The following is a 24,241-nucleotide window of genomic DNA, read 5'->3' on the forward strand; positions in this document are numbered from 1 at the left end:
TTGGACTCGGTGTTAGAAGAATCGGAGTCATAGATAATTGGATGCCTGCTAACGTTCAACCCAGAAGTTTAATAAGGCCCATCAACAAATTTACTGGGCCTTATTAACCGCGGCAAACTAGATTAGATCACATCTATTTTCATGTAAAATATGAATTCAAATCAATTAAAACATTTTTTATCATAAAACTGAATGTTGAAAGAACAATTTAAATATAATATGGCACCCCTGATTTGCCATTGCTTCTTCTGTGTTTGTGTGTGTGTGTGTGTGTGTGTGTGTGTGTGTAAGAAGGCTCAACTTACCGTGAATGTAATTTTTTTTTTTTTAAACAGGCTTTATTAGACGCTGGGCCTTATTTGCCTCAGGTACCTCAGATCATTTTCAAGAACAGAAAATTAGAATAATGAATTTCATATCAATTTATATGTAAAAAGTACAAAAAATACATAAAATTGATAAAAATAGTGGAAAAAAAATCTTCAGCCCATCCATGGTACAAAATGTATTATAGGTTTGCAAATAACTTTTTGTGGTTGGGTGTAACATAAAAAAAGAATTATATATATATATACATGCCTTTCTATGGAATCTGCATCATCAGCATCCCAACTTGACATATAACTTATGTCAGTTTGGGTGCCAAATTCCCGTCCTTTTCCTTCTCTAGCTTTAACCCTAAGTTTTGAAGGGGTTAAAATTCTATTTTCGATATAACCTGACTGAGTAACAACTGGTGTAGAAGTCTGGACTGCAAAATCTCTACTGTATAATGAGACAGAGTCATGAAAAGTTCGATGAAATTGGTTGTAGTCACTATTCTGAACAGGGCGAACTGTTGCTGTTTGCTGAGGACCTCTGATACCTGAAAAGGGTGAAGAAAACTAATTATATTCACTGCTATTGTAATTAACTATAAAATATTAATTTGAATGATATCAAAATTTTATAATTTTGCACACTATATGGGTTGCTTAAGGGTCAAAGCTGTATAACTGAGAGGAGACCTTTACATGGCCCTTAAAGGAATGTGGAGAACCAACCAGTTCTCCACATTCCTTTCGCCAGGGAACCAGGGCAAACAGCGAAAAGTCAACTACTGGAACAAATCTGAAAACACACCCCAACTCAACATCACCAGAGTTAAAGATCGGTACTATCAACATAAGAAGCCTAAATGGCAAAGAAATGCAGCTAGCTGAAAAATTAGATAAGTACCAGATCGACATAATAGGGGTGACTGAAACAAAAAAGACCGAAACTGGTGAGTTCTTTCTGAGCAATAAATACAAAATGTTATTTTCAGGCAATGACAATCAAGGAAAAGGAGGAGTAGCCATAGTATTCAACACAAAATATGAAGCTAATCTTCTTGCATGGCAGGGAGTCTCAAGTAGAGTAATGTGGGCAGATATCAAAATGGGGAACTGGACAATGAGACTTATTTGTGCCTATAGTCCCACAGAAGGTTCTACTAAGGTAGAAGTGGAGGAATTTTTTGAGGCTTTAGAGAAAGCAATTGACACAATGAAAAACGAAAAGTTGGTCCTGGTTGGGGATCTAAATAGCAGAGTAGGAAATGACTGTCAGACATACAAAAATATTTTGGGAAAATTTGGAGCAAAGAGCAAAGCTAATAATAATGGCAAATACCTTTTAGATTTCTGCTCAGGACATGGACTGGTTATTACTAACACCATGTTCCAACATAAAAATGTGCACAAATTCACATGGAGAGAAGAGGCAAGGAATAAGAAAAGTCTCATTGACTATGTTATTGTCGATAGTGATGTTTTCTCCCTGGTGCAGGACACCATAGTGTACAGAGGAACTGAAATTGGAAGTGATTACTATTTAGTCTTGAGCAGGATAAATTGAATTTCATTTTGAAAAGCAGAACATTTAAGAAAGTTTTAAAGCGAATGAAAGTTAAGCAGTTCTCAGATGTGAACTGTAGACTAAAATACACAAACATGATTGAAGAATAAATGAAAGAGTTTGAGAACAGGAACCACACCTTGGAGATTCAGTGGCAAGCACATTCTCCACATCTGACTAGAAGCATCCATTAATGATGCTTCTAGTAGCAAGACTTATACGTTGGTTAGACATAACTGGTAATTAGTTTACAGAATTAATTAATTGTTAGTTGTTAATTCCGTAAACTAATTACCAGTAATGATGCTTCTAGTCAGATGAAGCTAGTGTATAATGATGTTTTTGGAAGCCAGACTATCAATAATGAGAGGTCCTACTGAGAGGTGGATAGCAACTGCCTCATGGTTGACACTGAGATGGATTTGAATAATGTAAGTGAAAAAAAGGCTGTTGCTCTCTAGAAATAATAAAAGATAAGCATTAACATTCTTTCTAAGATTTTGCACAGGCAGCTGATTAGAGCTATTGAATAGTAATTTGCTGATAATTTTGGATTGTTACATGGCTTTGGAAAGAAAATAGCTGCCTTTTGCCAGGATCCAGGATTTATTCTCACAAATGAGAGGAGATGATCAATGGAGGATGGTGACTGATGTTTAAGCATCTCATAATGGATATCATCTGGTTTTACAGTAGTTGGTTGATATTACAGCGAAGCAAACTTTTAGCTCTATCTTGAATAGCCTATGGTAGTCTTCGACACAATTCAATTTGATGTTTTTTCTGCTTTGTTAGGGCCATGAATTTTGAGGTGTAAGGGTGTAAGAGAATGTTGCTGATGTTTAGCAAAGCTCGCTTGAAGTGTATCTGCAATTGCACATCCACTTTGTTTCGGGACCAAAGAGGGATGAGTAAAATATCTGCCTTTCATGTTCTTGATCTTGTCCCAGATCTGCTTGGTGATAAGAAGGACCACCGAGAAGGCCTCTCTTTCTTGAACTGGTAGCGGAAAATGTAAACTTTATCCACAAGTCCTTTTTTGCTCTGATGGCATTGTGCTGAGCAAGTTTTGTGTAGCAGGATATTTGTAGAAGATATCCCTCTGAATTCCACCTTCATTTCAAGAAAGATGGAAACCAACTTGATGTTTTGGATATTGCAGTTGTGGTTTATATTACGCACTTTGTAATAATGATTCACAGTTTTATTAATAGGAAAGGAGCTGACTGTTGCAAAATCAGATTCTACAAAGGATGAGAAGACATTTCAAGTCTGCATGATCTATTTTTATTGTAACATCCATAGTAGGATACATGTTAGTCTATATAAAAGAATGGATGTCACTAGAATATGATCGTTCTGCTAGATTTTATCTTCTAATTCCCATTAAGCATCAGGAAGATAGATGAGGAACAAAGTTAATTTGAGAGAAGTGAATGTCTGGTTAGGCATAGTAAGAGGGTGCTTCCAGATTCAGGAGGGGATGTATTCCACAACTCTTCCTCGGATGTTAGTGTGTACTATCCTACAGAATATTATGGCTATCCAAATCCCTACTCCCCAGTTAAAAGCACAGGAGTGGCAACTGCAACACAAGGTCATCAAGTGATTCCTAGGAAATATCTGTACTCAGTGGTAGATAAATCTAGCACACACTTTTCTATAAGAGGCAGATGGCAACTGCAATATCAATATTAAGTGAGACTCGCTTTAAAGGGGTGGGGTTGCCGTAAGGATAGCAACTCCTCATGGACAGGTCCATCCAGTATCCTCTTTGCATGGATTACAACGTAGATCCTCATTAGGTTGCAAATACATCTGTGCAAACAAAAACACAGTGGCTTATGTGTAGTGTGTTCCTGTTGGTAAGAGATGAAACTTGTGAATTCTTTTGGCAGAATCGGCAATAATTCCATTACAGGAATCTGTTATTTTTGTTTTATGGATTTGGTAAATGCATCTGATTTCCAGTTTTGTGAGAATTTTTCCTTTTTTGTCAAATTGTGAATGGCCAAGGCCCATCTCTTCTTTCTCAGGAATGATATCCAAGATGTCAAATTCTACTTCATCAAGGACACTAGATATTTTAATGGTTTTATTTTCCTCTGGCAGTAGTGGTGATAGGGGAGACAGAGGCATCCATCTCATCTATTATTGGACCAGGAGGCATGTATTTTATTCTTTCAGGCACATGATCCATTATTTTTCAAACTAGTGGATTTAAATATAGTGGAACCATTTTTGGTATATTTTCAGGCATCAGGGAATACTAATTTTTTCATGAAATTTACTCTATGGAGATTGCAAGTAAATCACACTGCTCAGGGATAATGAAATGATTAGAAGGTAAGATGGTGGAACAGACAATAGTTAATGTCCCTTTGACACTTTCTTTACTACTGGCTTCTTGGCCTAAGAGGTTTTTTTTCACTAAATATTATTGTGGTATATTTCCTCTTTGCCTCCTGGTATGGTATGTCTGTACTGTCTTAATCTTTTTTTTTATCTTTCTATCTTTAGCATGCTTTGGAGTAAGCTGGATGATGCCCCCCCCCCACCCACAAGATACATTTGGGTGTTTTGCACTTCAGCCTTTATTCTCATGCTCTTTAATGCCACTGAATAGAAATGATACCTGGCAGTATTTCTGAAATTTGAAACAGTACAAAAGTACAGGATATAGTGCTGAACAGGGCAAATACCATACCCTGCTTTCACCATGTTAAATCTAAAGATACTACTGCTAGTCAGTACTGGGATACCATCTCTGTACATGAGAATTTTTCTTATGGCTGTCACTCCCTTGATGTTTTAATTCAGAGCTAAACTCCGAATACGTTCAGAGTTTTGTGTATGGAAGTTTACATGATGGGGTTCTCAAGTGATACTGGATGAAGAAGTTCATCTGCATGTTTCTGGGAAGATGTGTAAACAAGGATGTCTTCTGAACAGCTTTTTCTCACTGATTTTGAGAAGTGTGCTAACCATACAGAAAAAGAAAAGTAACATTTTCCCAACTTGATGTTCATCTGTTATGTGTGCAATCAGAAAAGATGCCTTATTTGTTGGTGTCTCCAGTGTTTTATTGTTTTTATTTTAGGAAAATGTTGGTTGATGTATAAATGGTTACTAATACTGGGTTGGAGCTTGTTGAGGGCTCCTGATAAAACTGAAGATGAAAGATATATTTTAAATGAAGGGAGAATTCAGCATCAGAACTCCTCACTAACCATGGGGCCACACATGAGTGCTCACCATCCAGCAAGCAATGACTGTAATGGGAAGTATAATGCTACGGCTACCATGGATGCAATACCAGCACCACAGGAAGCCTTGTCTTCTGAATCATGGAGAAGAAGACTTACTGCAACAGGCAAGTCCACTAGCTGATCAATCCTGGCTGACTGGTTCAAGACCATCTGTCTTTGCAAAGCAAGATCTTTACCAAGATCTCTCTTAATGGATGTCCTCAGGTAACACCACTGCGCAAACAAAGTGACAGGGCAACAATGGATCCGAAGATGGTGATATGGAAACAAGAGTGAAGAATATGGGAAGAAAAAAATAGACAAAAATGAAAAATGAGAAAGGCCAGTACCATCACTAAGGTCAGGAAATCCATATGGAGAGAGTGAATGCCCAATGTCTGCATCTTCCTCCTCAGGAAAACAATCCAAAATACTGTCAATCTGAACTCTACTCAGAACACTTGTAATTTTAACTCTTTACCTAATCAGAGGCATGTGAGCAAGACTTTGCTCATACTGCACTTTCTGGCACTTAAAGCATCTCAAAAAGTACATGTACAACTTGTCTTTATAGAAGCTGGATATGAAAAAGAGGTGAAACTACCTATGTGTCAGGATTCATGTTATGTCTGTCACTCCATATTTCAATTTGGAGCAAATCTACTAACCTGGAATGTACTGAGAAGATATTACTCCTGTAGAAAGCTTGCTTTGAGAGAAGTCACCATAATTAGAAATGTTTCTGAAAAGATATATGACTAAGATATCTCCTGAGCAGAGTTTATGGACTAAGGGTCTACCAACCTTTCTTAATCCATTTGGATAAATAAGGATGACATTTTCTCAATATAATAAAAAATGGTATAGTGATAAAGGTATTGTTTTCTGACTTTATTCTCTTATAGTCTTTATATAGACTGTAAAGACTTATAGACTTTATATACAAAGACTATAAGACTTTGTATAGACTAAGTTTTTTAATAATAATAATAAAAATAAATAAAAATAATAATAATCCTTTATCGAAGTGTAAGCAAACAAATTTGCACCTGAACTATTTTCAGGACGGGGCAACTTATATACAGAAGCTTATGACTTCACATCACTTGCCTTAGTATCCCATAATGCTGTGCATCGTGAGAAGGGTCACTACGCAGAACTGAAAATGTTCAGGTGCAAACTTGTTTGCTTACCCTTGGATAATGGATTAAGCCAAGTATATAATTTCTTGGCATCTTCAATTTATAGTACACCCTCTGTCCAAAAAGAAACCGAGCTTTTCAAAAATAGAAGAAACTAGTGGCACCACCTGTTGTATCTTCTTGTTGTCTAAAGCAGCAACCTTCATTAGTGTTGTGTCAACTGTTTATGACATTTGTTTCATTAGAAGCCGAGTTATAGTGCCAAGAGTGACAGCGTGTTTTGACGAATGGTCGGAAAATGAGTTTCAAACAGAGAGCTGTGATTGACTTTTGTGCTAAACTTGGTAAAAGTTTTACTGAAATGCATAAAATGCTTCAAAAAGCATACGGTGATGAATGCTTATCCAGTACTAAAGTTTACAAGTGGGTTAAGCGATTTCAAAGTGGTAGTGAGACACTTGAGGACGAAAAGCCAAGCCGGCCAAAAACTGGACTGAGCGAAGTTAACATCCAAAAAGTGTGCGATTTTATCAAAGAAAACCCGAAATTGTCCGTGAGATTGATTGAAGATGAATTGAGGATTCCAAAATGAACTGTGAACCAAGAGTTTGGACCTCCATAAATTGAATTTGCGATTTTTCCCCCACAAGTCGACCGACAACCAGAAAATGTATCGAATTGAACCCTGCAAGGATCTCATTAAAACCGCTCGTAAGGACTCAAACTTCCTTGAAATGATCGTTACTGGTGACGAAATGTGTTTTGAGTATGAGCCTGAAACAAAGTACCAGAGTGCTGAATGGAGACCACAAGAGGGGCATCCGAAAAAAAGGTCGCTTGGAGAAGTTAAAAGTAAAGACGATGCTGATTTGTTTCTAGGATTCCAAGGGCATTATCCACAAAGAATTTGTTCCACCTGGCCAAATGGTCAATGGCGAGTTTCATCTCGAAGTTTTGAAACGATTGATAGCGAGAATTCATCACGTACGGCATGAATATCGTGATGCAGGCAGCTGGTCACTTTTGTATGATAATGCACCATCTCATCGTTAGAACATTGTGAGACAGTTTTTGAGCAAAAACCAAGTTTGTGTGTGTTAGATCATTGCCGTATTCACCTGATTTAGCACCTTGTGACTTCTTTCTCTTCCCACGACTTCATTTGCCAATAAAAGGAAAGCAATACAACACTATTGAAAACATTCAAGCGGCAGTAACCACGACCTTCAACAGTATTCCAAAAACCGATATAAAAAAAAACTCATTTAACGAATTAATTGACCGTACCAAATGCTGTATCGAAGATGAGGGAGAGTATATTGATTGAAATAAATGACTTGAATAATGATAATTGGCCTGTGTTTTATTTTCTATCAAAAGTTCGGTTTCATTTTGGACAGAGGGCATATAACCAAGTGGAAAAACCTCAGACAACTATCTCTAATCCAGAGTATTTTAATAATAAGGTGCAACACCTTTTCTTCATCATCATCACGAACCATGAGTTCACTTGCCCATTGGTGTCGATGCCTTCTTCACTATCTTCTTCCACCTTTCTTTACATCGATTCTACACCAGTCCTTTATGTCGTCTATCATTCTCTGTATGGTCTACCTCTTCTGTTTACACCATCCATAATACCTAACATGAATGTCTTTATCTTCCAGTCCTCACTCATTCTGCAGATGTGTCCAAATAATTGCAGCTTCCATTTTATAATCTTCTGCGTTAGATTCTCCTTTGGTTGTATCTTCCGATAGAGCTGTCCATTTGTGATTTTTCTGTACCTCATCCTATTCTCAGAATCTTCCTGTAACAAGTTCTTTCAAATGCAAAAATTCTTTTTCTTGATTCCTTATTTATTACCCACGTTTCAGATCTGTACAGTACACCACTAAAGATGCATGTTTCTAGCACTCTTAGTTTTGTTTGCAGGCTGATCACTTTACTTTTCCAGATGTTATCCATGGCCTTCAGATTTGTTCTTCCCTTTGCAATTCCGATCTTTATTTCTTTTTATAGTCCAAATCATATGTCATTTTACTTCCCAAATATGTGAACTGTTCTACATTTTCTATATCAATTCCATCCACTCGTATCTTTTCTTTCATGTTCTTCTCAACAAATACCATTGTCTTTGTTTTTTCCAAGTTCATAACAAATCCAAATTTATTTCCTTCCTCATTTAACAGTTTCAGTGTCTTTTGTAGTCTCTTTTTTTCTTCTTCCATAGTAACAACGTCATCTGCAAATCTCAGACTGTTAATTCTCATCCCATATACCAATATTTCTTTTTGCACCTTCCTTCATTTTATCCATTGCTCTTTTTACATGTGCAATGAAAATGTTTGGCGATATTGGGTCCCCCTGTCTAGTACCTCTGATTGTTCTAAACAAGGCATGGGCAACCTTTCCTAGTTCGGGGGCCAAATTATCATTCTGTATCCGAGAGTCAAGGGCTGGACCAAATTATTAAATAAAATAAATTAATATTAAATGAATTAAAACAAGTTGCTACTTCATATTTCATTTATTTATAATATAATGCTTTGGTATAAAGCTCTACATAAATTTTATAATATAATGAACGACATAACAATTTAATGTGAAGATTGGCCTTGTACTTCAACTACGAGACTATCAATATTGATTATCCTCAAGTAATATTAATCGCATAGAATTTTTGAGATTTTCGTCTGTTATTCTTGTCCGAATTTTTGATTTATTGTATTTCATCCTCGAAATAAACTGTTCACACATATATGTGCTGCCGAAAAGACAAATGATTTTTCTTGAAAAGGCATGTAAATTTGTATATTTTTCTTCCACCAAATAAAATTTATAAAAATCTGTCAAAGCAATGTTGTTAAATTGTGATTTTAGCACTAAATCTGCCTGAAGCTCAATAAGTTCCATCTGTAAGTTTTCTGGACATTATTTACATCAGCATCCATCGGACAAGCAAATATAGCGAATGTGGAGTCTTTGTTTCTTTGAAGTCAGCAAACCTTGTATCAAATTGCTCTATTAGTGCCTTCAGTTCATCTCCATAACAATTATAAGGGATATTTTTATGAGTTGCTAGAGTAGGAAAATGATAACAATTTTTAGCTCTTATCTGACTTTCCAACAATCTTAGTTTATTACAAAAAAGCTTCGACATGTCCATGCAGTTCATGAACCAATTGTCCTTGTTTTTGCAATTTAAGATTTAGTTCGTTTAGGTATCCGGTGACATCTACAAGGAATGCTAAGTCACACACCCACTCATCTTTTACTTGGTTAATTGTTTCCTTTTATGTCCATAAAATCTGCAATGTCTTGTCTCAGATCATAAAATCGTTTTAACATTTTACCTTTACTCAACCACCTCACTTCACAATAATAAGACATCTTCATAATCCGAAAATAGGTCTGCCAAATGCTCCTTAAATTGGCGGTGATTAAGTGCATGTGACTTAATAAAGTTAATATTGGCTACTACAACTTCCATAACATTTGTGAATTTAATCGATTTTGCACACAGATTTTGTTGGTGGATAATGCAGTGAAAATTTATTAAATTTTCCACATGGATCTGTAGTTCTATTGCTCTTTCATGAACTATTCTAATAAATCCCTTCTGTGCACCAACTATTGCAGGGGGCTCCATCAGTGCATATGCCAGATAGTGAACTATATTTAAGCCCAAATCTCTCGAAGACTGTGTTGACTGTTTCAAATATATCTTCACCGGTAGTTGTTCCTTTTAACGGCTGAAGCACCAATAATTCTTCTGTGATGTTGAAATCCGCATCAACTCCTCGAATAAATATTGCTAGTTGTGTGGTCATCCAAAGCAATTGAAAATGCTTCCAATCTAGCAATCTTCTCTTTTAAACCTTTTTTGATATCATCAGCCATAATTTCTATCCGTCGGACAACAGTACGTCTCGACAAATGAATATTTTCAAAGTCTTTTTTCTTTTCAGGACATATTATACTTACAACATCCAGCAGACATTCTTTAATAAATTCTCCTTCACCAAATTACTTAGAATGCTTAGCACTTTTTTGTTTACCACAAAGCAGGCTTTGACAATGCTGTGGTGGTGCTGCATTCTTTGCTTGTTGAACATTTGCTGCTGGGTGTCCAAGTTCTTCAACTTCTGTATTTCATCTTTTCGTAGTTGTCCATCAATTTTTGGGTGATCTGCATGTCTCAAAGTAAAGCGTCTCTTCAAGTTGTATTCTTTGTTGACAGATATGGATTCGTTGCACAGCAAACATACAGGCAAACCTTAATTCAGAATAAAATAATAACCCTCCATCCAGTTGTCTTGAAATTGACGATTTTCTGCATCTACTTTTCTTTATTTTTTTTGCAATAACCCCTGACATTGTCCCAAATTTATAAGCGATATTCAGAACTGTCAAACAAAAATGTCTTCTACACCGTAGGCACTGAACTGAACAGAACATAACATCAATGCAGGCACTGGACAAAGCACAACACCAATGCAGGCACTGGACAAAGCACAACACCAATGCAAGTACCGAACTGACACGTTGCAACACGTTCACACACGCTGCTAGTCAAAGTGAGAAAGAGACCTTGTTGGAGAAAACATAGCGTGTTTTGTGCAAGTCATATGATGTCAGCTTAATGTGAGTTAGTAGAACACACCATGTTTTCTCCCACCATGAATCAGACAAACTTCACTGAAATAGATTAGGACCGGATCCGGCCCACCCATATGTGTTCTAAACCATTTCCCGAAATCATCAGCTATTCTAACTGTGCATTCTTGTAAACATCTCTTAATATAGCTATTAGTTTTCTATCAATTCCATAGGATTCTAGCACTGCTAGTGTCACTTTCTGGTCGATACTGTTAAATGCCTTCTGAAAATCAACAAAGTAGGTATACATGTTTTCAGTGGTGTAGCTAGAGCTTTTTCTGCCCAGGGCGGTCCCCGAGTTTCCCGCCCCTCTCAATACACAACAAAAATACTACAAAATGTCAAAACGACGTAGCTGGAAATAAATTAAAACACTATGTTTATTTCTGAAATAAAACTTTAATTTTAACATTCTAAAATGTTATTTTTCTTACTTTTCTGTTAGCAAAATTGTCGATGACATTGGCGAAGTCTATTTCATAGTAATTTAGGCAATTCTTAATCAATTTTATTTAGAAAAACTCCTCTCACAACTAGCAACACTTACAGCAATTGTGAGGAAAATTCGCAGTAGTATTACAATATTTGGAAATGAGTTCTCGAGACTGTATTTTAGTGTTAACTGCAAAAGTTCAAAAAGGTTCAAAGTGCTGCCCCCTCTGCCCTCCCCTAGCTACACCTCTGTATGTTTTTGTTTTTTCTCCTAGCTTTTTTCTGCTATTAACCACATTGTCAAACTCTGTTGAATTTGTGCTTCTATCTTTCCTAAATCCTGTTTGCTTGTCTGCAAGGTATGCTTCCAATTGTGTTCTCAATCTTTCTGTCAATATCATCACCACCACCTTACCAAGGTGACTCGTCAAAGCAATTGCTCTATAATTTTTACATTCTAGCTTATTTCCTTTATTGTTTAATGTCACTAATATCAATTTCATCTACTCTTCTGGCATTTTCACTTCTTTCCATACCATATTACATAGTTGGTGCATTTCTGTAACCATACTTTTACAACCACATTTAATCATTTCTACAGTGATGTTATCATTACCAGGACTCCTATTGTATTTTAGCCGTCCTATTGCTTTTTCTACCTCTCCTCTGAAAATGTCTATATCATACTCCTTACCTGGTGGTGATATCAGCTTCAAATTCTTCAATCAGTTTCCCAACGCTATCTAAATCTAGTTTTTCTTCATATAACTCACTACAGTAACTTGTCCACTGCTGTACAATTTTATCTTTATTCATCAATACTTTGCCTTTTTCATCTTTAATTGTGGTCTGTTTTGGTTGCCATCCGCTATTAATAGTTCTAATCATTTTGCATACCTCCCTAGTTTTATGCTCTCCATAGTGCTGTGCTATATTATTGCACTGGGCTTCTAACCATGTCATCTTATATCCATTCTGACTGCTTTTTTCACCTCATTACACTTTCTTCTATACTGCTCCTCTATTTGTTCTAATGTATCCCTTCTTATCTTTAACATTCTCTTCTCCTGTAGTAACTTTAGTGTTTCTTGTCTAATCCATTTCTCGATCTTCTCTTCTTCTGGTACTGTTTCTTCAAATGCATCTTCTATTGCCTTCATTACTCTTTTCACTTTTAGATTTGAATTTTTTTCTTTGTCCACCTTTTTAAGTTTATCTTCTAACACTGTTCTGCACCTTCTTCCTATTGCTGCTTCACTTATTCTTGCTGTCTCTTCGTTTCTGATGATAGGGTTCATATTTTCTTTTTAATTTCAACTTGATGTTTGCAATCACTAAACTATGATCCGATTCAATATCTGCTTCTTGAAAAGTTCGGCACTGCTGTACTGATGTTATCCATCTTCTTTTAATCATATCATGCATGTTCTTGGTTTTCCCATCATTTGATTGCCACATTCATTTTCTACGCTCCTTTTTCTGGAATCTTGTGTTACAGATCAACTCATGGTCCATAGCAAATTCTAACATTTTTTTCACCTCATTCATTTCTTTCACCCAAACCATATTTTCCTACGACACTTTCCCAACCATCATTATCTATTCCGACTTTGGCATTCCAATCTCCTTCTACAATAATTAGTACATCTTGCTTTGCTATTGTTTCTATTGCCTCTGTCAGATCTTTGTGGAATAAGTCAATATCTTCATCTGTGCTGTCAGATGTGGGTGCATATATCTGGACTATTGATATATTAAATGGTTTTGCTTGAAATCTAGCTGCTATGGTTCCTTCATTGACTGGTTTGTAACCTAACACTGCCTCTCTAGCTCTTTTGCTAAGGAAACCAACTCCTGCTTCATGTCATGCCCTGACCATATGACTTCGCATCCGTTTATCTCTCCTGATGATGTCCATCGCATCTCCACCAGTCCTAGTATCTCATTGATATCTCTTTATTTCCTCGCAAAGTAATTCTAGTTTTCCTGACATCCAAGGTGTCCGTACATTCTATGTTCCTACTGATAACAATTCTGTTAGTTTCAGTTTCCTTTCAGCATCCCACTTTTCGATCCAACCCTGATCGCTCAATTGGTATTGCGAACGCTGTTCATCCGGGCGACGTCTGATCCTCTAAACATACTACTGCTTGGCAAATGTTAAATTGTTCCCCTGAAATGAATTATTTATACTCACCTGTGCTAGATCATCAAGTTGTAATGGAAATATATCTGACTGAGCATTATATAATAATTACAACAGTAATTTGCGTGCTAGAATGTGAAAGTTATATAAATGTTGCACTGTCTGGTATGATTACATGGATGCTAATTAAAATTCATACTGTAGCTTGATGGATAGAAAGAGACATCTGTAGATGTAATATTTACTATGCAGTTAATTGATGTTATGAGAAGGGAGGTTGTGTCATTCAAATTGCATTATAATGTTGATAGTGGGAATATTTTTGTATAACATAACTAAAATCACAGATGAGGATGCGGATAGCCCCTTATCCCTTTGTTTGAATCATAGCTAATGCTAGACTGCTACTTTCTTGCTTGGTTTGGTGATATATGTATTATTTTTGAATGAATATATCTAATATGCAAAGAAGGATAATTCACAACTCAGCTGGTAAGGGAGCATGTCCTTGTGGTACCCAGATAGTAATGTTGGTGAACCAAAACCTGTTAACATGGTACTTATATGCTTTTATATACAGATTTGCTCTCCATATGCATAGCCTTTAACATCTATCAGCAGTTTTGCTAGTAATCTGTGATTATAAAGGAGTCTGAGATAATTAAGTTTGGGTTTGTTGCCACTATTTATTAGCTTTCCATTATGCTGCCCAATGAATAAGTAAAATTAATAAATAACTGACAAAAAAAAAAAACTGTTTATTGTCACTATTTGAATAATAGAATCAAGCCATACCTTCTTCACTTTTGGCATTGAAATTATGACTGCCTTCTTCTGCACTGACCTGTTGAAAAGTAATTACTCCTTGTTCCTCATCTGGAGGATCTGGAGAATTACAACCAAGTGGAGCTTTTCTAGACTGAATTTTATCAGATGACACAGATTTCAGATTAAGTTTCTGTGCTTTTCGGGCCTTCTTCTCTGCTTCAGCAGCTTCTTGAGCTTCTCTCACTGCAGCAATCAGAACCTGTCGCTTTCTTTCTTCCAGTTCCTATTAAGAAAATTTAAGAACCTTAATTTTAGTTTTGTAATTCAGAGTTAAATTCTTAGAGAAATATTTTACTCTAAGAACTCAGTTTTGATCATAGTTATAATTTATTTCATTTGTTCAGAAATATCCCATAATAAGATAACTGCTAAGTCCATTTAAAAAAAAAAAAAAAAAAAAAAAAAGTAATATCTATAAGATATTACATACCAGTATATAATAGCAATGAAGGTGTGAATGCTTCAGATATGGAGTTTAGAATTCAAGACTTAAACTGCTACAACTATTTACTCTTTCAAGTTATTGAAACTCTTTAAGTTATACTAACTAGGAAATACATGGAAATATGCATAGATGAAACATAAAATTATACTATGTACTTAAGATATTCTTATTAGAAGTTTTTCTGAATATGTTTTGTTCTTGTTAACAGATTTGTATTTTTCCAGCAGCACGTCAAACTAGCACGTTATTTTTTGTTTTAATCATGAATCATCAGAAGTAGAAATTTATATCAATTCCACACAAAAGAGGTTGCAGAATCTATGAAGGAAGAAAGAACCTTCTTATAAACAATGACTTCATGGGATTCAAACTGGCAGATGTCATAAACAAGTAGAATGTTTTTAACTATTACTTGTTCATGACAAGTAGTAGACAATGGGAGCAGACCATGATGACAATCACAATTAGATATTTCCACCAGAGAACATACACCTATACAGATGGAATAAAAGCAGAGAAGGAAGAACTGGTTTGGTGGGTTTATAGCCAAACTGTGAATAGATAGTGACTGGTTGCTAGTTCTTCAGTATCAGTTTTCCAAAAGTGTGGTACTGATACCATCAGTGGTATGTAGCAAAAATAAAGCACTAAAAATCAAAAGACATGAAAATTTGAAAATGATAAAATGGTCAATATTACTGCCACAAACTAACTGAAATTCAGCTGCTTAGAATGAATGAATGACAGATACAAGATTAAGCTGCTGAAAAGAAAACTATTATCTTACTTGCTTTTTTTTTCTAGAATTTTATAGAAAAACAAAATTGTAAACATTTTAAATATGATATTACTGATGAGAACCACACTTTCATCACTTAAGCACTGTCCCCTTCAAAGTAGCAAGTCAAAAGGCAGTTAACCCAAAGATTAATGTAATAACACGTATACACATATATTCAATGTTTAGTCTTCTGCTCATCCAAGGCAATGCAGCAGCCAACTTATGGCAGGCATGGCATGAGTGGCTGGCAAATAAGGGAATAAACACATCCTGACAGACTTATCAAGACTACATTGTGATAATATTTATTTATTTATTTTTTTAAAATTAATGTTTATTACATACAATTACAACAGAGGTGGCTAAAAATAAAGTTTGAGACATCAAACTGAAAATTATAAAGAAAATGAACATACTAATGATGGACGATGCAGTGATGCAACTGGATCAGACAAGATAAGATTAACCAAGTGAACTATCTGTAACTGCATTCAAGTATCATATGCAAAGACAGCTAAAGTGGTCTGCTAATATGATGGTTAAATTTGGATTCTCATATGATTGCAATGTAACAGAATATATTCTGATGTGTGTGTGACTTGTTGTGAGTATGAGTGATAGAATGAAACAATGCAATCCAACCTGAAATGCCATTCAAAGCACTGTATGCTTGCTTTCTTTTATACTTGCATGGCAAATTAAGCTTGTTGCAAGACAGAGAAGGGGGGAGGAGATAAAAACATATAGGTTTTGGAACCATCCTACATTTAAACCACACTTTGGGCCTGTAGCATGTCATGCTTAACAGCAAAGTCTGGGTACTTCTGAACTGATCGGTGAGGCATCAATAAAACCTACAGCAAGTAATGGTTCTAGATGTTTCTTTAATGAAGTTTGCTAAGGCTATTTCATAAAGAAAGTGAAATTCAGTTGCAGACATGTTTTGAGCAATGCAGAAAAATTTGCAGAAAAACATGCAGCAGCAGCTCAAGAAATCCACGAAGCTGAGTAGAATAATTTCCACTTTTATATTCCTCCTGTGTGAATTTGAAACAATAAAGGTATAATAGAATCAAGGAATTGAAATTGTTATATATTTGTCTATGAGGGATAATAGTAACTGTTCCAGAGTAGAAAGCTTTACCACTATAAAACTGATTTTGTTCCACTATGATTTTAATCTTAAAGTGCATCTTTAATGAAAAGAGTTGTACATGACTGAGCTCAAATTTTAGATATCGTGGCACTTGCATAGTTATATCAGGCGTGTTCAAAAAAAGACCAAATTTTTGCTATAAAGACTTAATTGCTCATTTTACAACATTTTAAGCACTGTCCCCTTCAAAGTAGTCCCCTCTACTGGCAATACACCGTTCCCAACGTTTCTTCCATTGTTGGAATGCTTTCTGGAATGCACTTTCTGTGATGGTGCACACTTCTTTTATTGCATTTTCCTGAATCTCCACTATGGTTTGAAAACGACAATCTTTCAAAGTGGTTTTAGGTTTGGAAACAGGAAAAAGTCAGCTGGAGCTAAGCCTGGAGGAAAGGGTGAGTGGGGCACAACGGATGTCTGATGTTTTGCCATACAACTGCAGATGAGGAGCGATTTGTGAGCTGGCGCATTGTTGTGGTGCAACACCCAAATCTGGTTTTCCACAATTCAGGCCTCTTCCTGCGCACAGCATCCCTCAAGCATGCTAAAACTTCCTGTACAACTCTTTGTTTACCATCTCACCATGTGGTACAAATTCATAATGGAGAGTCAAAAAACACAACATCACCTTGATCTTCGACCGACTCAAACATCTACGCTTAAACAACTCAGAGCACTGCGTTTGGCTCATACAATCCTCCACATATGCTTGGTTAAGCAATTGAAATATACTCTGTAAAATTTTTACCAGGTTTGCAGCAAAATTTCATACAAACATTTTCCTTCAAGCTTTTTCATTCTCACTTTGCCACTAATCCAACAAACAGCTTGTGCACGTGCTCTTCGGCGGATGTAACTCAACCACTAATGCTCATAGCAGAATGGGAAAAATGGAAGTTTGTTGTCTAAACCTGCCACTAGGTGTGCTCCGTAGCCGCAGCATGCTCTCTGTGCCGGTTGGCATGCTATTTAAAAAGTTCGGTCTTTTTTTGAACACTCCCTCGTATTCTTAATAATTTTATGTTGTATCAAACCCTCCATAGCACAACTGGAAGAACAATGGGACATTGCACCCTGCAAATGGAAAAGACATGAGTTTGATTTTCTTTATGACAAGAGAAATCATTATATGGGCTTTTTCAATTGAAGGCAAGTTAGTCAATCTCATATAGAGGTAGTAGGTTTTTCTCTGTCCAAGAAACTTGCATTTTTCATCCAGCATATAAGCAAATTGGCCGAGAGAACCACAGGCAATTTACAGACAAAAATACTGTTGGTGGTAGTAGTAGTATTAATAGTGTTGTAGCGTGTAGATGGAGGATTAAGCAGAGGAGACGGTGAGTTGTGTGTACTGGAGTAGTATGCCCTCCCACAATGAGTCCAAGGACTCCTTGGAAGTATCGTATAATAATAATGATATATTTATATTGTTTTGTAAATTAAAATTATATGCTTGGTTATTCAAACTGTTTGAAGGCACAATTTCTTAATGGGTTAATTAGAGTTAAGCAAACACAAAAATATTTAGGAAACATTGTTATAATGACTGCTTGTAAATAATTTGACAGTTGAAAAGGTAAAAACTACACCAAAATCGAATAGTAACATGAAGTTATAATTGAGTTTATTTAAAATAATGATTTATCACACAATCAATTTAATTTAAAAATTAAACAGTATTTATCTTAATGATAGGCAATTCATCTTTTGAAGACAATGCTGACATGATAGCATGATATCCTGCATCCTCTACCAAGCTTTTCTACTTTTAATCTCTACTAAGCCGGTTGGCATGTTGTTGTATCCTTGTTAAATCGATGTTACTCGATTAGTTGTTTTACTTTTATCTATCCTTTCTTACCTAAACCTTCTACTATCAAAATCCTACCCTCTGTGTGTGAGCCATTTTAAATATCGTTGCTCTTCCATTATTTTACTTCTCTCATTATTTTAACCTCCTTACTTTACTTACAAAATCTTCTTGGCTCTAATATCTGTATTACTTCTTACACGTTCATTCTGTAAGGAAAGCAAATTCTATATCTCTGGCCGATTCCTAAATTTACTCACGTGCATACCCTAACTGTCAAAGGTAATTCCTTACTATAAGAAACGAATCCTCTAATTTCTATCTGGGGCCGTCTCCTCTTCAGATATTGACAAATTTATTTTTTAATGCTGCGCCAGCCAATATCTTAGAATAAAGGGGACTCTTATTCAGGGAGACTTTTCCAGACCTTTGGTGCACAAGGAGAATAAATTTATTGCTTATACTCATAATTCAAATGCTCTGCTATGGCTAAGTAAATTCAGGTTTGCAGTTGTAGCCTCTATAACAACATGTTATACCTTTCTTTCAATTCCTCCCCCTCCCGCTATGGTTCGAATTAATGAGTGGTAGTTTTGGTTCACATCACAGGCAAAACTCAGGTATAAAAGACAAAGCATATTTATTGGAATCTAAAGACATAACATACACTAAGATCAATCTTACTTTCAATTAGTTCAATGACATGATAAATCAAACTATAACAAACTTATTAATATCCAAATGCATGAACAATAAGCCCTTCTTTCAAATTATAGAATTAACACACATAATGTACACTTCTAAAATATTCTACCTGCTATGTTAGTCTTGCATGTTAAACTAATCACAACCAAACTGTATCAAACTGCTTGATACCCTAATACATGAACACCAAACCCTTCTTTCAAGTTAGAGAATTAACACACATAATATACACAATAATCTTTCCTAATCAATATTCTCCCTACTGTGTTAATCTTGCATATTAAACTAGTCACAATCATCTATAATTATTCCTAACAATTTGTCTTATGGACATTAACACTACTAAATAATCACTTAAAGTCCTTAAATACAGCCTACGCTCGATTAATACACTGCAATAATTCTTCCCCCTTTACCGACTGGGTAATTATACAACAAAATCTGTACATTACTATTTTTTGGGGCAGGGTCTCCAGGTCCGTCTGAACTGTCCTTCTTTGTTCGAATTCTCTTTCGATACCTCCATAAGCCTACATCCACGTGGTGGGTCACTATGGTTATCAGTTTCCCTCATCTATTCTCGATCTGTTTCGGGTCATTCTTAACTCTAGCTGCCGGTTATAATGTACGTCTGCGATAGTATTCCGTCGGTACTTTCAGCAAAGGCCGTATCTATCGACATCTCAGGCTGTAGTACCGGCAGAAGTTCAGACATCAAAGGGAAAGGCGCACCCTCCGATATCGAACTGCCACCACGAATACCTTCAGGAACCACCGGCCCACGAGAGAAGTTAAATCATCATCCAGGGAGACAGGTGAAAAAAAAAAAGCCTTGAGAAGGGGGTGCAAACCCTTTTTATTCCTCCTTCACTTCCCCCATTTTTCAGCACCCTGTTCTTACCACGATAGCGACTTCTTACTTTTTTTCTGCGATCTTTTCCTGCCCGCTACTTTCATCGACAACGGCAACTTCGGTACATCGCGAGATCATAGCAGCTTCTTCCGGGAACCGAATGTGCATCACTTTCCGAGATTTAAATTTGCCTCAGGCCTGCCCATTACCTTTGGACTATTGCTTACATCTAATTTACGCATTCATATAATACTACTTTATACACGAAGTTCTTTACATGGTCTTACAATTCTGATAAAATAAAGTAATTGTATTTCCATTTACAGTTAGTACTTTAATTCTTCTGCTTGAGTACAAGTTTTTCTCTCAGCTGAATTTTCTGACTTGTTAAATCCTGCATGAATTATTTCTTTAATAAAATTCTTCATTCAGGATGTAACACCATTCAACATTACATTTAAAACTCTTAATGGTTAAAAGTACTATTCTGCTGCTTTTGCCTTTATCATCAGTCCAGCTGTGATACAGGAAATGACAGTCTATATATCACAAATAAAAATAAAGGGCACAATTCTTAATCTACATTTCTGTATTTAGAATGTGCCTGTTTTCTTCAGGCATCATTTACTCCTACTCTCCTTTTCACCAGATATTCAAAAGAACAGTGAATTTAATTTTCTTTTTCAAAAAAAAAAAAAAAAAAAAAAAAAATAGAAAACTAAATTCAGTTTTTTTTTAAATAAGTTAAGAGAATAAATTATAATGCATAACAACTTTCCATTTGTATATATTTCATTTAAAAAATTTTAATAATCTCTGATGAAATTTTTTTCCAGTAAATTTATATAGTTGAGTTTATCTCATCTTCTCCTGCTGATTTGCCATTTTCTTTATTTTATTTTACTTAGGTTGTCCTTTAATTTTTTCATTGTTATTATATCATTTATAGCATTTTGTAAGTTATTGGTGTAATTTTTTTTTTGATGTTCTGTGAAGAAGTAATCCAAGAATTCTTTTACATATATTTTGCAATTTATATATGCAGTTTCTTTTATATCTGCATTCATGTGTTTTAGTATTTTATATGCATTGGTCTCATTTTGTATATGCCATTTTCTAGATATGATACACATTTCTCCCAGCTTTCTCTGTCTCTCTTTCTGGTTTCTTTTTTGGCTATTGCTAATCTTTTTTTTATATTTAATTTCATCTTCTTGTTTTTTTGCTACTTAACCATCTTTTAAAGGCCAGCTTTTTATTTTCAATTATTGTTTTTATTTCATTGTCCTATATATGTAATTTCTTATTTTTATGATATTTTTTGTGTGTTCCTAGACTTTCATATGCTGCTGATGTAATAATTTCTTTTATATTATTCCAATCTTTCTCAATGTCTTCATTTTCTTGAATTTTTTGAAGTAGTTATTAATCCTCTGAATGGTATAAATTTCTTATACTTGAATCATTTAGTAATCTTACTTCATAATTAGATTTTGTTTCTCTAGTTTGTTTCTTTTTTGTTGTTTGTTTATAAATTCATAAGCCTATTAATTTCCTTTATGTTGTTCAATCATATAAGAAACTTTAAACATTTATGCAATTGCAGAAAATGATCAAATGTACTCATAATGCAGTACTCTCATTTCATCAACTGAATACAAAAATACTTGTAATACTGAATTTCAAGTAAAGTTTAATTTTTTCGATATATTAATTGCACACGCTAGAGGTTGCAAAAAAGTAGCATATCTGTTGTTCTGCAATTCAATTACATCAGGCTTTCCTATAATTTCATTATAAAGTTATCCACAAACAAGTGAAAATTTCAAAGCCTGCTAGTCTCTTAAAAAAGTTCCTTCTTCTTAGAAATAACCTGACATTTACAAAATCTATGGTTTGTGTGTTATTACATAAGTCAAAGTGTAAAGATTAGACAGAAAAAATATCAAAGCAATGTAGAACAAAACACAGAAGAAAAAGACTGAAGAACATGTTTTACGGTCATACCATGATCCAGATAGTCTTTGTCTTAATCCTAAATATGACAACACAACCAATTCTCACTGTAGCAAACGTGTTATAAAAAACTATGAAAAACATCCCAATCAAATTCCCACAGGTACAATGATATTTTATAGCAAATACACTATAACCAACTATTCCTAAACTCACTATGAATTTGCTATAATGAGAGCTGACATTACTAGATTATCTTTTTAAAATTTGGCAAGGTTATACAATATCATAACACACTGAATAAGAATCAAGTTGCAGTCCTTGTGGAAATCTTTAAGAAAAGCTTGTAACAAACAATATCTTAATTATTCATACCAAACAAGTTACTATTCAAGCATAATAATAAATGAATAGGTAACGTTCATTTACACTTCATTGGCATAACAATTTTTCATAATCGGTTATATATATGTGGGTGGTATAAAAAGTTCTCGGCCTCGACCATAAATGGTAACACTATCGACAAGATTTTTTTTTCTATGTTGGTACATCTGTCATAAGCATCCATGTGAAATTGCAAGTCATTCTATAAAGTAGTTTTTTTTATACAGCTGTCTGAAGCAAAAGTGTTGCCTGTACCTCTTGAAATGGATAAAATTGAGTATCGTGTGGTTTAATGCCAAAAGAAATTCATTCGAAATTCATAAAGGTTTATGGGCACTCTTCTCCTTCGTTTTCAACAATTAAAAAATGGGCTGCCAAGTTTAAACGTGGCTGTACCACGTAAAGGACGTCCAAAAAGTGTAACAACACCAGAAACCATTGATCAAGTGCATGATATGGTATTGGATGACCGGTGATGCAGGCATTTCAAAGGAACGTGTAGGATATATTTTGCATGAAGAATTGCAAATGAAAAAACTTTGTGCAAGATGGGTGCTGCACTCGCATGAAAATCTCTGAACAGTGCTTGGAGCGTTTTAACAAGAATAAGATTGATTTTGTGCGTTGATTTATTACTACTATGGATGAGACTTGGATTCACTGTTACACCAGAATCCAAACAGTGGACAGAAGCCGGTTGTTCAGTGCCAAAGAAGACAAAGTCATGGCATCGGTGTTTTGGGATGCTAAAGGCATTCTGTTTATTAATTATCTTGAAAAGGGTAAAACAATAACCGAGGAATGTTATTCTGATCTTTTAACCAGACTAGACGAAAAAATTCATGAGAAAAGACCTGGTTTACAGAAGAAAAAAATCATCTTTTCATCAGGACAACGCACCTGCCCACAAAGGTGTTTTGGCAATGAGAAAATTAAGGGATCTGCACTATAAATTGTTGGAATATCCACCACGTCCCCAAGATTTGGCTTCCTCTGACTTCTATCTCTTCCCAAAACTAAAACTCTTCCTTGCTGGTCAGCGTTTTTCTTCGAATCAAAAGATGATTGCAGCTGTAGAGGGGTATTTTACAGATCTTACTGAGAACCACTACAGGGATAATGGCACTGGAGCATCGCTGGAATATATGTATTAGTCTTAAGGGAGATTATGCTGCAAGTAAAAATAATTTTGAAATTATAAATTCGTTTTTTCATTGTTAGGTCGAGAACTTTTCAGACTACCCACACATTAAGTAAGTCTGATGATAACTCTAACACAAACAAAATATCCATGGCAATCATTGTTACATTAATTGCCATGCCCAAACTAGCAAAAGATCCAAATGAGGTCAAAAATCTATGACCTATCTCCTTGCTTTGCTCCACCTTTAAGCTCTTTGAAAGAGCACTCCTGATTGAACAAGTTGGCTTCAGGCCAGGTAGAAGTTGCTGTGACCAGGTCCTGGCCATGACAATACAGATTGAAGCAGGCTTCCAGAAGAAATTTAAATCCAGAGTCATTTTTATTGACCTAACATCAGCTTATGACACAGTCTGGATCAGGGGCCTCCACAACGGGCTCTCAGCTAGCCCCCTTTACTCTTTAACATCCATGTGTCTGACTTACCATATACTAGCTCAAGCAAGTATATGTATGCCGATGACCTAGCAATTCTACACAATCTACCTCCTTTTGCCAACTTGGAATCAACCTTGAACATCCTGGAAGAGTACTTCAAGCAGTGGTACCTGAAGTAAAATCCAACAAAAACTGTGTCCACAGTGTTCCAAACAATGCAGAGGGAAATCGACACT

At 35.4% G+C, this 24,241-nt stretch overlaps 1 protein-coding gene across 1 annotated transcript in view; it reads right to left on the reverse strand.

Annotated features, from left to right (window-relative positions):
* The window catches only part of LOC150108383 (uncharacterized), a 292,228-nt gene that overhangs the window by 56,725 nt on the left and 211,262 nt on the right, over positions 1-24,241 (reverse strand). Inside the window, exons 10-11 of the mRNA XM_090390733.1 lie at positions 14,304-14,559; positions 580-865 (exon numbers count right to left, since the gene is read on the reverse strand). Coding sequence (XP_090246859.1) covers positions 580-865; positions 14,304-14,559 — 542 coding nt within the window. The remainder of the gene's footprint in view (positions 1-579; positions 866-14,303; positions 14,560-24,241) is intronic.

This window comes from Typopeltis vanoorti, chromosome 3, assembly GCF_054136105.1.
Source record: "Typopeltis vanoorti isolate ZY-2024b chromosome 3, IOZ_Tvanoo_1.0, whole genome shotgun sequence".
In the NCBI taxonomy this organism is placed as follows: Eukaryota; Metazoa; Arthropoda; class Arachnida; order Uropygi; family Thelyphonidae; genus Typopeltis; species Typopeltis vanoorti.